Raw genomic sequence first — 15,954 nt, forward strand, 5'->3', positions numbered from 1 at the left:
GACACTACCACAACTGTCACCACTGTGATGGTTGATGGCATGTGTGCAGAACGCAGGACTAAGTAAGGAAAGAAAGAAGAGCCATGATTTATTAAGCACCTACTAAGTGACCTGACTCTAATCTCCTAGAGTCATTCCTCAAGGCAGCTGCTCTCGTTCTCATCTCTTAGAGGCAAAAACTGAAGCTCAGAGAAGTGACTTGCTCAAGGCCACGAAGCTGGGAAGGAGCAGAGGCTGGAATCAAAGCTGGGTCTGCTTCACCTTGCCGACCACACCTTGCCTCCAAGCTCTCTCGATTTCTACTACGCAACGCCACTCACTCAAGTCATCCAACAGATACTGACTGAGCCGTTACCGAGTGCCAGGTGCTGGTCAACTGGTAGCTGTGGTCCTGCTCCGCACACATCCTTGGCCCCTCTCCATCCTCCCCTGCACAAGGGCAGGACCTGTAAGGGCAGGAGGCTGACACTGTGTGAAGAGCAGGTGCTCCTTGGATGTAAAGCTCCAAGTCAGTCATTCTCCCCACAGGAAGTCCTACGGCTTCACACTGGACTATAAACCAACAGGTGTGGGTTCCACCAAACCCCTCTACTCGCATCATTCTCTGAGTGATACCCCCAGGTAAGTCAAAAATCTCCCCAAATAACACATATCTACACAAAGGTTGTACCCACCTAACAGCAAGCAAACTTATTTTTAACTAGACTCTTTCTGCGACACATCTGGGACCCATAGGATGCCCAAACATCGGTCTAAAAAAAAAGTGAAAAATGCAGTCATCACTCTTCCAGGTGTTCTAGCTACATGGTGCCAACCATCCCGATGTTTGAAGACATTCAGATGAGCAAGTGTCCACATTTTTTCACTTTTCAACCGGGCGTTTTGAGGGCGTCTTAAAGACACTGCTTCTCTTGACTTATTTCTTTGTTTGTCCTGGCCACCTCCTCCCTTGATCCCTTCCCTCTATTCTTCCTTCCACCCACCCCCTAAGGTCCATAAATCTGAATGTTTCCATTGTTGCTGGAATCATAACCTTTGGGTTTTCCATTTAACCAGGGCGTTCCCCTCTTCAATAATAGAAAGTACAGCTGCAGGGTACCCTGGCAAGAGGAAAAAAAAAAAAAAAAAACAAGGCAAACTAACCATTCCCGAGTTTCTGATCCCCTTCCAGACTGGTTACAAGTAAAGAAGGAAGAATAATATGAAAAAGGCCAGAGCACATTTTGGAAAATCGTAAAATTACACATTCCAATCCTTAATACCCCAAAGATCTGATGCAGAGTCCTAAGAAAAACTCAATGCTGGCTTATTGATGGAAACAGGACGTGAGCATTCTCCAGTGCCTCTTGGTTCTCATCTCACTGTAAAGAAATTCCAAAGCCAGGATCCAAATTTCACATCGATCGTGATAAATGCTTGGGATGTAATCTCTGTGTTTATTTTCGTGATGGTTTGGTTTCTATCTTTTTATTGGGAGCCTGATAACTGATCAACAGCAAAGACCTCTGTCCCAGACGAGTCCTATTTCTCTTCCACGGTTGGGGAATGGGCTGTAGTCAAGGGTCAAGTCCTCAATCAGATGAGTCCACGGCTTGGTTTCAGAAAGTTGCGTAAGGGTGGTCAATTATACTGATATAATGTCCCGAGCCCAGAGGAGTCTCTTGGACAATAGTAAACCTCTTCGTGATTCTGACCACGGATCACCACACAGCAGTGTGAAAAACCCTGGTGCCTTGCGTGTTTCTGGATGTTGTCGATTCTGGATAAAGTGACTTTAATGATGAATCCAGAACACAGATCTCAGGGCACAGTTACGTCTCTGACTCACTGGCTACGTGACCTTGGGCGAACCATTGGACCATTCCAGTCTCAGTTCTTGTTTGTACGTGGGGATAATACCTACATTTCATGTAGGAATTGAGATAATAACAGTGCAGTCTAGTTTCTATCTTCCTCGTACCTAAAGTAAGTATTCAAATCTTATCTGCCCAAGTAATGTGGGTCGACTCTGTTTTCCCCCTTGGAAGATTGGACAGGTGGCTCTGTGAAGGTCATCCAATACTTGAAGGTGTTCGGATGGATTCCAGGCTAGAAAACCCACAGAGCTGCTTGCAAATCACTGATGCCATTGAGTAAATATTGTCACCATTCCCAAATGGGTCATTTCCCTTGCTGCTGGAGTTCATTCAGATGAAAGACCGTGGTGGAGTCTTCACAGCCAGACCCTGGAGGTAGAGCAGTGAGTAGCCACTCCTCAGCTGAGTGACCTTCAGCAAGTCAGAAGTAGGACTCTAATTCAGGCCTTTGGACTCCTCAAACGGTGCTCCTTCGGCTAGATGGCCCCAACCTTTCAGACTTCATGCAACCCACTGTGTTCAGAGAGTATGACAAGGTGGTAACCTTGACACTTAAGGATGGATGGATGGATTTGTGTGTGTGTTTGTCCCCACGCTGTTAGCTCTTAACTTTAAAGTGCAAAGAACTAGGATGGTATTGTGGGCAGATCCTAGATTGGGAATCAAGACTCCAGTTCAGATCTCAGCCACTATCTGAAGCCATGAAGTATACTGACTTGCTTACTCTCTGTCTCCCACAGCGAGAATACACGTTTCCTGGGACCAGGGACCTTTTCCATCGTTCTCTCCCCTTGTCTTCAGCACACAGCACAGTGCCCAGTACAACGTAAGTGTACCGTTAATATCTACTTGATGAACGCATCCCGGATCGGCCACTCACCAGCCACATAACCTTGGGAATCCAAGCTCTTAGTCCTCTATTTTCCCCCCTGCAAAATGGGGATGGGAGGGCATCTCCCACGGCTCAAAGACTGCAGTGAAGATCCAGTAAAGAAAAGGAGGTAGAATCGCTCTACAAACTACGGAGACTGAGAAGATGCAAAGCCCTTTACTCTCTCCGATTCCCTCTCCGTACCAGCGCAGAAAATGGCTTTGCTGAAATCTTTATTTGGGTTGCCTTTGGTTTCTAACTGTGGGGAGGGTAGTCAGGGTGGGAGGGGGAAAGAAAGACAGACAAGTGCTCTCCCAGGCCCTGGGGTCCTGGATTTGATTGAGTGGCATTGATAAAAGACCTTCCCAGCTTTTTTGGCTCCAACCATCGAGAGAGATAGTTTGGAGACAGCCGGGTCCAAACACAAGGGGCCCTCTGGCCGGCCTGGCCCTTTGACATTTCATTGGGGCTGCCTCCTGGGCTGGTTGGAAAGGAGACAGACAATGAGGGGAAGTCAGATAGTGGGGCAGTCAGGGGCCGGGTCGGGGGAAGCCACCCATGGAGTTATCACTTAACGGGAGTCCCAAACTGGAAGGAAACCTCGGCTGATTCCTTATCACTTTACAATGGAGGTTGATGATGAATTGCTTTTTGTCGTCTCCGAGGCAGGCAGGCAGGACAGACCGAGCTTGGCTGGAATGTTCTCTGTCTCTGGGAGCTCCCTTTTGAGGGGTGGAGGGAGGTGAGAAGGGCAGAGGTTTCTGCAGAGGTGAAAAGAGCCTGGCACCCCGAGTGCACAGACCTCAGTATGTATGAATTTGGGGCGGAGCGGCTCACTAGCTGGGTGACTCTGGGCAAGTTTCTCAATCTCTCTGAGCCCCAGTGTACGCATCCGTGAACGAGAGGCAATTCTTCACCTTGTTATCTTCAACCAGTCACGAGGTCCTGACTCTCCCGACATCGCCAGCTCTTCTCCACACACCCCGGCCTGAGCCACCGTCATCTCACACCTCAGAGCCTGCAACAGCCTCTGAACGGGGCCCTGGCATCAGTTTTATCACAGCAAAGTGACCGCCTCAAAGCACAACCTGAATCCTGCCACTCAGGGGTTCAGACCCCTCCAACGGCCGCCCATCGGTGTTAGGCTAAAATCCGAACCCCCCAAAATGGCTCACAAGGGCTGGCGTCGTGCTAGCCCCTGCCTTCCTTGGCAACCTCCCCTCCCGTCACTTTCCCCTGCTCTGGCCTCCCATCCACCGCCCCAGTGGGAGCGGGCTCCCCATCTTCCGAGGGACTGCACGCGTGCTCTTCTCAACGCCTGGACACCCCCTCGGCACCCCAATCTCCTATCCAACTCCCGCTCTCCGCAGACCTCAGCTGAAATTCTCCCCTGATGCCCTAGCCTAGTCCAATCGATACCCCACTCGGCTTTTCGTTAACACTGTCCGTACCTCCGTTATAGCATTCGAGCATTCGACCGCCACTGTCATCAAACAAATCTATAATGAGTCATTGAATGTGTGAGCTGCCTGCAACCGTGTGAGTTTCCCAAGGGCAGGGCTAGCTCACGTTCAATAGAGGACTTACAGGTACCAGGCACTCTTTTAGGTGCTCTACCTGGATCATCTCATTTCATCTGCTAACGATCCTGCAGGGTAGGGGCTACTGTCATCCCCATTCTGCAGAAAAGCTAGTTGAGAAAGCTGAGGCAACTGACCCACGGTCACACTGCTGCAAAGTGTCAGCCGCTGGAACACACTGCAACGGACCAGTCACTGACTCTAGCTTCCCCAGGGGCCGCCTCAAGTGGATCCCAAGTTCACTCGAGGATCCCGCACAACACCCCCACGCAAACCAAGTCCTCACATCACCCAAAGAGGGTCCATCAGGCTTGCGTTCAAAGCCTCCACCCTGCATCCTCCAGGAGTGCGTTTACAAGGATGCTGCTGGAAATACTGAACTCAGAACAGCGCCCTGATTCTTTGTAACTTCCTTCTCTTCTGCTGGTCTGGCATTAATTTAATCGAAAGAACTCTTTAATTCAAACCTGGTGAGCTCTTAATCAGCGTGTTCGACCCAGCCTCAAGAGCAGATCTCTGGTGGACGATGAAATTTGGAGACCGCAGCCCATAAGCAAAGGTAACGGAGGCAGATAGGGCGGTGGTTCAGGGCCCAGGCAGAGTCTGCAGACCAGGCTTGGGTTCAAATGCTGCCTTCAAGAACCATGAGCTCACAATTTTCCCTCTGTGGGCCTCAGTTTCCCCGTTTGTAAAGTGGGTTAATAAGAGTACCTACTTAATAACGTTCTTGAAAAGGCTGTGGTCTGGAACCTAGGCAGGGCACCCTTAAATATAATATAAAACAGAATCTCTGTGCAGGGACCTGCGTTTCATGGGACATTCTTAACCCCTGCTTGTGCCTGAAGAGGCAGGTTTGCAGGCATCTGGTCTCCAGCCCATCTGGCAGCGGTCGTGCTGGGAGTTGGGCCAGGGGGCCTGATGGGGTGATATTGCGCAGGACTTCCAGATCCAAGGAGCTTGGGTGGGCTTCAGGTGAGTCTGGGAAGCTCAGTCTCACCCAGGTCAGCTCCCCAGCCCCAGGCTTGGAGCCATGATAGCTCTTCCCTCTTTCAAAACGTGATTTTGGTAAACGTCAAATCACCAAACCGTGATCCTTTCCTGATGGCACCCCCGTTCCAGAGAAAGCTGCAAAAGCATCCTTTTCCATTCGTTCTGGTTAGTGAGTTGTTGGGTTTTGTTTGTTTGTTTTTTTAAAGAAAACCCATGGGGGATTGCCCTGGCGGTCCGGTGGTTAAGACTCCGTGCTTCCACTGCAGGGGGTGCGGGTTCGATCCCTGGCTGGGGAAGTAAGGTCCCACATGCCATGAGCACAGCCCAAAAAAAAAGAGAAAAAAAAAAAAGGGTCCAGGCACCAGGCACTGGGGTTTGACAGGCGTCGTGTTGGCTGCTAGGGCTGTGAGGCCCAACAGGGCCACTCTAAAGATGGAGCCGTGGGCCTGCTGGAGCGAAACAGGGCCGGTTTATTAAGTCAACCCTGTGCTGAACACAGGACAAGCATGATTTCATGTCATCTTCACACCGAGTCTATGAGACAGGTCCAATCACGGGCCCGAACCTATAGATGACTTTTAGTGATGTTTAGAGTAACTTTTAGTGATGTTTGCTAAGTAACTCACACCTAATCATAAACATTTGAAAATGGCAAAGGTAGGATTCATCTTGCTTTTCTGACTCTGAAGACCACAGGCATAAGCACGAGGCTACATGGCCCCCTCCCCTTATGTCTGTTATCCCAGACCTTCACCTAGATAAGCAGCCTTCTCTTCACTTCCTCCCAGGACTCACTTTCTGGAGGGATACCTGCCACTTATTCCTTCATAGCTGTCACCCAGCTTACCAAGTACCAACTGCTCTAGGGAACTTAGCATCACTTACAAAGGGAGAAAGTGACACACAGCAGGGCTAGGACGCCTGCCTGAGGTCACACAGGAAGCTGGGGGCAGAGTTGAGACTCAAATCTGTTTCTCTGGTCCCACTGCCCGCATCAACGCCTTCAATTCTGCCTCGAAAAACTGTCAGAAATTTCGATTCTGCCTCGAAAAACTGTCAGAAATTTCCTTCCTTAACCTCCACTCTGGACTCAGATAACTTAGGAAAAAAAATCATCCATTTCTCATTTAGCAAAGGAAACGAGGTTGTGTCTCAGACCGCAGCCTAGTAGATTTAAAGAGGGGTTGCACAGGAGAGAAAAATCTATTGTGATTTTGTTCTCTCCCTCCCTGCCTTTTTCGGTATTGATTTGATCTGGAAAGGAAAGAAGAGCTCAGAATCCACTTGGGAGAAACCCTGCACGTGAACTAAAGGGCACATCCAATTCCAAGGAGGTTCCCTGGAAGCACACTCCCTGACGACTAGTGGCAACATAAACTCAGCTTTATCCTTTTGGGGCAATACTTCCTCTTCAGCAGCTAAAAAGAATGAGGCCACTCTAAGTTCACGAAAAGGTATCTACGATGCATTCTAAAGTTTAAAACAATGCAAATTGCAAAACAGATGCAGTATGATATCAACTGTTAAAACTAAAAGCAAAACTCTTTGTATTTGTGGGTGTGTGCAAGTGTAAATAAATAAATGGGTCTGAACATTTCAAATAAGTTTTCCCCAAGGAAGGGGGGGGACGCGTCAAAGGAATCTTTAGCTTTACTTGAATGGTTTGAATTTCTTGCAATCTCTTTGTAGTTTTGTATTGCTTACATTTTAAAAATAAATACACGTAGTCATGTGTACTTATTTTTTCAAGGAAAAGAAGGAAGAAGTACAGACAGTGGCCAGGACGGCAGGGCTGTCACACTCACCTTTCCTCTTGGTGCAGTGGTAAATCTGGCCATGCTCCTGGGGCAGCGGGTACGGGTTGGGTGGGGGTAGGAGGTCCTGGGAGGGGCCAGACACACCATTCTCACACTGGTACTGGGACCCCAAGTTGGACGAGGCGGAGAGAGCTCGAGGCTCACTGCTGAAAGGACTGTGGTTGGAGGCCACTTTCTGTCTCACTGTGCTCCTGGGAACCACGGGATATTCTTTACTGAAAGAGAGAAGATGTGAAGTATCACTGATCAGTGGCCTGATAGAGATCCTCCCACTGGCTGAACCACAGGGTCAAAGACTCTACCAGAAAACTCACAGAATAAGAAGCAAAGGGATCTTTGATGAATGAATAGATCCAGTTATACTCAAGTGCATCCAATGCATCCTATCCTATACATATATATTTAGTCACCACCTTTTCATGTCTTATACATCAGGCGAGTAGATTTATGAATAGTTCTATACATATGCAGAAAGATAAATGAGCACCCCCAGTTGAGACCCCTCTCAACAATCAATAAACACACATGGCAGTTGAAATATTTCAACCTATTCTAGACGTCTTTGAATTCCCTAATTCAAAAGCTAAAGAGCTGAGAGCTCACTCAGACTTAACTTCTGGGTCTCCATCTTTAAAATGGGGCTGTGGCCTTTGCCCAACATTAGTAAAGAATGGTAGCTGACCACCTGGGGTGGCCACGTAAGAACCTAGGTGACCCGAATCTGAATAGTTTGCTCCTCGTGCCTTAGACTTTCCTTTTGAGTTGCCGTACTTGTCGCCAATGACATAACACTTAACTTCTCCGTGCCTTGGTTTTCCCATCTGTAAAAAAGGGATAATGAAAAACCCCAGGTTCAAAGGGTTATTGAGAGAGGAAATTAGTTAATACACGTGAGAGGCTTAAAACAGTGTTTGGCACAACAGATGGTAGCCATCAGCAGGACTGTCACAGTTTTGGAGGCAGAGTAGAGGGAGAGGGAGAGGGGGAAGGAAAAGGAGAAGAAAAAGGAGGACAAAGGAGATAGAGAAAAGAGCATGGAGACTAAGACCAGGCAGATCCAAATTCAGGTCCCACCTCCACCACTCACAGGCTTCTGGGCCACAACCCTTCTGAGCCTCAGTTTATGACGCCATAGGTACAGCCTCCTCCAAAGTGCTCAAAATCTGCTCCCTCACACTCATATGATCCGTCCTCCACATTCCCTTCCCTTCAGCTTTCAGACCATTTTTTTCCACATAAGAGTTTGGGAAATTCAACAGAAACCTCTCCTGGAAAGGAAGAAAGAGGCGCTGAGCATCACAAGAGTCCCAAAGGAAGCCAGGTGGGTGGGGGAGGGATCAGAGTGAGAGTTTGCAAAGGAGCTGAGAGGAGGGACAGCTCAAAGATACAGGTAGAATTGAGAGAAACAGCCGGGGTGTATAAGAAGAGAACGGCCCAACCCATAATATTCCCACATGCACGAAGAGGAGGGGGCTGCCAACGTTTGGGATGGGGGAAGGAAATCTTGTTCAGGAGAGTAACTAGTACAGTGTGTAGGCTGATGGAAGGGTGATTTGCCCATCTATTCTGGAAGGCAATATGATATCACCCTTTTTTTTTTTTTTTTGGCCACGCCACATGGCTTGTGGGATCTTAGTTCCCCGACCAGGGATTGAACCTGGGACCATGGTGGTGAAATCCCCGAGTCCTAACCACTGGACCACCAGGGAATTCCTGAGAGCATCCATTTTTAAAAATATACAGGGACTTCCCTGGTGGTCCAGTGGTTAAAACTCCATGCTCCCAATGCAGGGGGCACGGGTCCCATCCCTGGTCAAGAAACTGAGATCCCGTTTGCCATAAGGCGTGGCCAAAACAACAACAACAACAATAATAATAATAATAATAATATACAATAACATGGAGTGAGCAATCCCATTACGAAGAATTTTCCCGAGAAGCCATCAGGTCAGTACCCAAAGACGTAAGTATGAGGATTTTCTCTGCAGCACTGTCTGTAACAAGGGAAAAAACAGAAATAACCTAAATGTCCTCATTAATGGTAGCGTCAGCTTTGATAGAGCTAAACGATGGAATATTATGCAGCCTTGAAAAGGATGGGAAGGCTGGATACGCACAAATTCAGAAATCTGTGTGAGCTGAATTAAGTTAAAGAAGGGGGAAACAACATGGTCTAGATTATGAAATGAATCCCAGAGGTTCCCTCCAGAAGTTGGGGTTACGGGAGACTTTTTATTTTTTTATTTTTAATTTTTTTGCAGTACGCGGGCCTCTCACTGTTGTGGCCTCTCCCGTTGCGGAGCACAGGCTCCAGACGCACAGGCTCAGTGGCCATGGCTCACAGTCCCAGCTGCTCCACAGCATGTGGGATCTTCCAGGACCGGGGCGCGAACCCGTGTCCCCTGCATCGGCAGGCAGACTCTCAATCACTGCGCCACCAGGGAAGCCCCGGGAGACTTTTTAGATCAACTTATTACTTTCTGTACGTCTGCACGGCTTGGCTCTTTTTACAGTGAGCGCTTACGAAGTTTAGATGAATACTTCCATGTTGAAAACAATCATTACTATTACCAATTATTAACAGAATTAATATATGAATTATTAATATAATAATTATTATTATAGTGTAGCAGGGGGACTAGTTTAGGAGGAATACACCAATAAAGGAAGCGCATACAGCCGTCCGGAGCAACGTGTGACCCTCCAGGCTCTCCATCCATCCTCCCCCCAGCCCCACCCACCGCACCACCGCGCCTGGCAAAACGCAATGGAAACAGAGCTGAAATTCCCAGGGGAGGACCTGCTTGGCTGGAAAGCAAAATGAAAATGAAGTTGAAGATACTCAAAGCTTCCCCCGCATTTCCCCCAAGACAGGTTCCTAGAAGTGAGAGGGGCAGAACAGGATTTGAATCCGATCTCCGGTCATCTGCGGATCCAGCAAAGCTGCTAGCAATACCCCTCAGGAAATGTCCCTTCTTCACGCAACCCACAGAAATGAGTTCTCCAATCCACCAAGTCTGTAGCACAGAGCTCAGCTAAAGGTCATAGAGTTCGCAGGTGACCTAGCTAAGCCTCAGTTTCCTCATCTGCAAAATGGGAGAAATACGTAGATACTTTGGAGAAACCACAGCAGTCAGCCCTGAGTCCTCCGGACACCTTCCCTTCCCTGATAACCCACTGGACTGTGATTTTTACTTGAGTATCTAAGAATCAGGGTATAGTGGGAAGAATAAAGGTGTTCGATTCAGGAAAATATATGTTCTATACCAGACGTACCATCTAACAGCTATGTGATCTTGGACAAGACACAATCTCTCTGAGCGTCAGTTACCTCTCAAGATTGTTGAAATTACCCAACAATACACCCTAGAAAATGTCTGGCACATAGCAGAAACTATCGTGACTGCCGTTACAAAATGACTCGTGCTTTCAGCCCATAAAATTTCTCGGGAGGGAGCAGTGCCATAAGCCTGTCTGTCTCCTGAACTTGGAGATCTTAACTTTGGGGAAAAACTTAGGGGTGTAAACTTAAGATTTTCAAAATGATGTCTTTGTTTTCACTAATCTTGAATTGGAATTTAGTATTTCTTTCTGTTTGGGTGTCAGCAACAAGCCACAGTTCAGTTAGCAGCCCTAGCGACTGTCATCAACAGAAACAAAATAGCTTCACATCCCGTTGCAGCTGTATGTGCCTCCAGACACCATTTGTGCTCACGATGACCTACAAAAATACAGTCGTTTTTGACCTGCCACTAGATCCTGTTACTTAAGACGTTCGTAAAGCGCGCATGTGACTATATCACCATTTAGAAAAGATTCTGACAACTGTATTTTAATATAACTGGCTTCCTTGGCAATCAATGCAACTTATTTTACACATTTAATCAGATTAATCTAAGAAGTGCTCCCTAAGCTTCACCAGACTGCCAGAGAGGCCCACGGCCTGAAACAGAGTAAGGATGCCGCTCTAGAAGAAATATGTATCAGGAAATCGCGAGCTTAGCTGTGATTTTTGCCACGAACCGACTATACTTTAACTTATTCCATTTTTAAAATGAATTCTTCATCTAAATATGTTTTGCCTCGCTCTGAGTAGGAATATACATGCAATGAGGGGGTTTTGGTACTAGTTACAGTTTCTCTCATGCAATTTAAAGTAAATACCTATTAAAATCAAAAGGTACACCTGGGGCTTCCCTGGTGGCGCAGTGGTTGAGAGTCCGCCTGCCGATGCAGGGGACGCGGGTTCGTGCCCCGGTCCGGGAAGATCCCACATGCCACATGCCGCGGAGCAGCTAGGCCCGTGAGCCATGGCCGCTGAGCCTGCGCGTCTGGAGCCTGTGCTCCGCAACGGGAGAGGCCACAACAGTGAGAGGCTGCGTACCGCAAAATAAAAAAAAAAAAGGTACACCTGAAATCATCTTGCGTACGAAGAGCACTACACCTAGCACATTTTGAAGAATGCTGCATCTGCCCACTTCGTCCTCTCCATGACCCTGTGAAGTGGGTACTGCTTTAGTCCCCATTTTACAGATTAGAAAACTGAGGCCCAGGCAGATTAAATAACTTGCCCAGGATCACAGAGCTACAAAGAGACACCACCAGATTTCTAACCCAGCTGTCCCCAAATTACTTCTGGCCAATCTCCTACTGACTTCTTTCCATTTTAAAACATAATATGCTTTTGGGGGTGTGGGTGTTTGGGGCCCAAGATTCCTCTCTCACTTCTCCCATCCCTCAGGGGGATGACCATCTCCATCCTGGGCCCCTGCCTTTGTCATCTGAAAGTACGTCAGAGTAACCAGGCAGGGGACAATGGAGTATGTGCCAAGTTTCCATGAGGAGACAGACACCCTCACGACACCCAGGGGTCTCCTAGCCCAGCTTTCCCGTGGCCTGTGTCATCTCAGAACTAAAGATGGCGCCATCCTGAGCAGCGTCACTGCTCAGGCTCTCCTCCTGGGGCCAGGAGGCTGAAAGGAATGAAATTAGCTTTACAGTTCTCCCTTGGCTGCTGAAGCTGCGTAATGGAAAGAAAAAAAAAGAAGAAGAAAAGAAAGAAAAATTATAATAATAATAAAACATAAAAGTTGTCAAATCTCACTGGCAATTCTATTTAGGTCTTGCTTAGTTCAAGTACTGGACTGTCAGAGAGCCAACAGGAAGGGGGGAATCTCTTTTCATTTGATATTCTTAATGGAGACCGTTATTTTTTTAATTAAAGAAAATAACTCTTAAAAAATGTTGGCTGAGGGAATTTACAAGAGAATGTATCAATGGACTCCGTGGAATTCTCCCTTCCAGCACTGCCAAATTGCAAAATTACTCCCTGGAAGGGCCAAATTCTGCTTTTGATTACTAACACTCACAGAAGTGGGAAAGGCATATTATCCCAATAACCACTTGTCCCTCTCAGTTTGTTCCTCTCTGAAGAACTTGAAACATCATTCCCACCATCAATCACGCACATCTTTCTTGATGCCTGAAATGCAACATCCCCAAATCCATCTGACAGGTGTCAAGATTGAGGCATGGAAGAGTAGAGTGACTTCTCAATCAGGATGGGGCTACAGAGGCAAAGAGGAGAAAATGGTACCAACAAACAACACTGGCATCTTTTTTTTTTTTTTTTGGCCACAATGCTTTCGGGATCTCAGTTCCCTGACCAGGAATCGAACCCATGCCCTCGGCATTGAAAGCGCCGAGTGCTAACCACTGGACCGCCAGGGAATTCCCGGGATTGTTTTTCCTGGACTCATCAATGGACCAATCAAAGGAACTCAGTGAGTAGCAACACAGCAGAAGCCTCTAACGTCCCTATGACGAGAAGATAAACTATTTTCCTCCACAGTTTGAGAGCATCATTGAAGAACCAAGGATACCAGAGAATTAAAGTGAAAGTTGAAAAGCCCTCGTGCATCTGGGAAGAGGGCAGCAACTGGGGACTGTTTTTCCACCACCCTCATCCTCATCTTCCTCTTCAACGTCCACGTTGTTCTCTCTGTGCGTCCTAATGTCCCAGCTACTGGACTGGTTGACTTACATGCTTTCCTTCATTTGATCCTGGCAAGAATCCCATTTCATCACTACGATTAGCTTTACTTTAGAGATAGAGAAAATGAGGCTCAGAAAGGCTAAGCAACTTGCTCCGGATCACCCAGCTAAGAAGAGGTAAAGCCGAGCTGCGCTCCAGGTCATGGCTATTCCAAGGCTCTTGCCAACTTATACTTGATAATAGGGAATTGCTGCCTTCCCATCACTGCTGGGATGACACAACCATTCTGTTACATAGAGTATCCTCCTCTGTGATGCCAGAGTTAGATATTGGCTACACCAGGCACCATCAACCTTTACCGGTCAAACTGTCAATCAATCCTGCTTTACCAAATGTCAAATCCCTCTGCTCTCCGCCGTCTCCTGCAGACACAGACGCGCTCTGCCCAGTCTGGACACCAACCAGGGTCCTGAGTCCCTCAGCTCACTCTGGGTGTCAGGGCTGCAGACCAGCTTCTCCCCAGCTCCGCCTCCCTCCCACATTCTGTTCCACGTGAGCGGATGCCATGAATGACACCATTGTCGCCGGGTCTGGGTTGTAAAACGTTACAAGGGAATATTGAAATCCAAGGCCAAACGGCATCGCAGCCTGCTAACGAACGGCCCCGAGAATGTTTTCCCCTGCAGCCGACTGAATTGGCCTTTTCACGGGAGCAGGTGGCAGAGGTTCTGGGGTGCTGGGAGGTTTCTGTTGTTTTCCCCTGGCGATGCTTACCCAGTTTCTGGCAGCCTTTCTCAAACGACTAAAGCAGCGCACTGGGGCGAGGCTGGGGACTGTGAAATCTCTGTTCTCGAAGAGCAAATTCCTCCTCTCGCTAGCACTTCAATCTGCTATTAAAATGAAAAGGGGGGCCCCAAAGTCCCATGAGAGCCTTCCCGGTTTATTAACTTTCTGATACGCTTGGGGAAGCGATTCTGATCTAACGTGTGTGGACACTCAAGGGACAGGAGGCAGCTCACCCCAAGTGGGTTTTTGCTCTGCAAATAACGAATCGCTCCCTCCTCGTCTACAAAGTGCTTCACGACCGCTTTTATGACTCGGATCTCACCACACCACTGAGCTGGAGAAAAGCACGGTGGACGCTGCTCCAACTCGCTGGCGAGGCCATGGGGACACAAAGAAGTAAAGGGAATTTCCTACCATTGATTCAACCAGGGCTGTCTGATGTAAGCAACAGCAAGAAAATCAAAGACTGGGACTTCCCTGGCGGTCCAGTGGTTAAGACTCTGAGCTTCCACTGCAGGGGGCACTAAGATCCTGCATGCCACATGCCGCGCCAAAAAAAAAAAAAAAGGAGAGAGACTCAAAGACACTGCCCTCTCTAGCCATGAGCGCCCACCATTTATGACAACTTTGGTTGGCAACCTCTTAAATCTCATATATATAAGTTCATGCCAGGGTGGTCATTTCAAGTTGCAGCTCTGAAGTTAGGTTGTGTGGGTGTACCTTCCTTTGGTACCCAGCCACCAACTTGGCCACTGTGGGGCTGGCTAAATTCTTCCTTTCTCTGAGCCTCAGTCTCTTGTCTGTAAAATGGGAATATCAGATTCACCGCCTCTCAGGATGGTCAAATGATACAACGTTTGGAAAGGCTTAGCATATATTTCAGACACACTGCTCAGTAAACACGAGCTTATAAACCACACAATTATGTTTTGAAGCAGAAGTTCTTACCTTGCAAGGGCTTCAACTGATCTATGAATCGCCCCCCCAACCCCTAATATCAGATGAGTAGAGCTTGTCAGTTTTTCTAGGGAGAGGTCCATACTTGCATCGGTTACTCTGAAGGGGTCTGAGATTCACAAAAAAGTTTTGAGTAACACTACAGAAGCAGCTCCGGAATCGAGAGAAAAGCCCTGGACCAGTTACGTGGATGATTCAGGATATCTCCCTCTGCCTCAGTTTCTCCCTTTGCAGATGGGGATGACAAGGCCCCGTCACAGTTGAGTTGCGAGTCCCAAGGTAAAAGCTGGATGTGAAGCTACAGTCATGAAAGATCAAAGCAAACTGAACCTGTGGCAGGCTCTTAGTAATAGTACATGAGATAGTATTCCCAGGTATCTAGTACTAAATTGAAGAGCTTAATACTTTACCGATTTTAGTTTTAGTTTAGTTTTGTTTTGTTTTTAATGATTTTGGAGGGAGGATGAGAAGGTAGAGGGATGCCTTCTGAGGCTGGGCCTCGGTGCTTCTGGAAGCCAGAGTGCAGAGGGACTGGGACTAACCTGGGACAGGGACCTTTCTGAAACTGCTCCCTGTACTCAAGGGGTTGTGTTAAGGCCTCCTGTGTTCCGAAAGGAAGCACGGGGGCCCCTTGGTCATATGCAGAATGACCGTCAGTGAAATGATGACCTTAAAGTCACCCCAAAGCAGCCACTTCTGCAGGAATACTAAATGTTCTGTGGACTAATATAAAAGTCTGCCTCTTGCTAATACATATATATGGAATCTAAGAGAAAAAAAAAAAAAGGTCATGAAGAACCTAGGGGTAAGATGGGAATAAAGACACAGACCTACCAGAGCATGGACTTGAGGATATGGGGAAGGGGAAGGGGAAGCTGTGACAAAGTGAGAGAGTGGCATGGACATATATACGCTACCCAACGTAAAATAAATAGCTAGTGGGAAGCAGCCGCATAGCACAGGGAGATCAGCTCGGTGCTTTGTGACCACCTAGAGGGGTGGGATAGGGAGGGTGGGAGGGAGGGAGACGCAAGAGGGAAGAGATATGGGAACATATGTATATGTATAACGGATTCACTTTGTTATAAAGTAGAAACTAACA

At 47.7% G+C, this 15,954-nt stretch overlaps 1 protein-coding gene across 1 annotated transcript in view; it reads right to left on the minus strand.

The window, feature by feature from the left end:
- The window catches only part of TBX5 (T-box transcription factor 5), a 45,448-nt gene that overhangs the window by 3,072 nt on the left and 26,422 nt on the right, over window positions 1–15,954 (minus strand). The window contains exon 8 of the mRNA XM_060120951.1: window positions 7,103–7,329. Within this exon, the coding sequence (XP_059976934.1) occupies window positions 7,103–7,329 (227 nt within the window). The remainder of the gene's footprint in view (window positions 1–7,102; window positions 7,330–15,954) is intronic.

The sequence above is a fragment of the Lagenorhynchus albirostris genome, chromosome 14 (assembly GCF_949774975.1).
Source record: "Lagenorhynchus albirostris chromosome 14, mLagAlb1.1, whole genome shotgun sequence".
NCBI lineage: Eukaryota > Metazoa > Chordata > Mammalia > Artiodactyla > Delphinidae > Lagenorhynchus > Lagenorhynchus albirostris.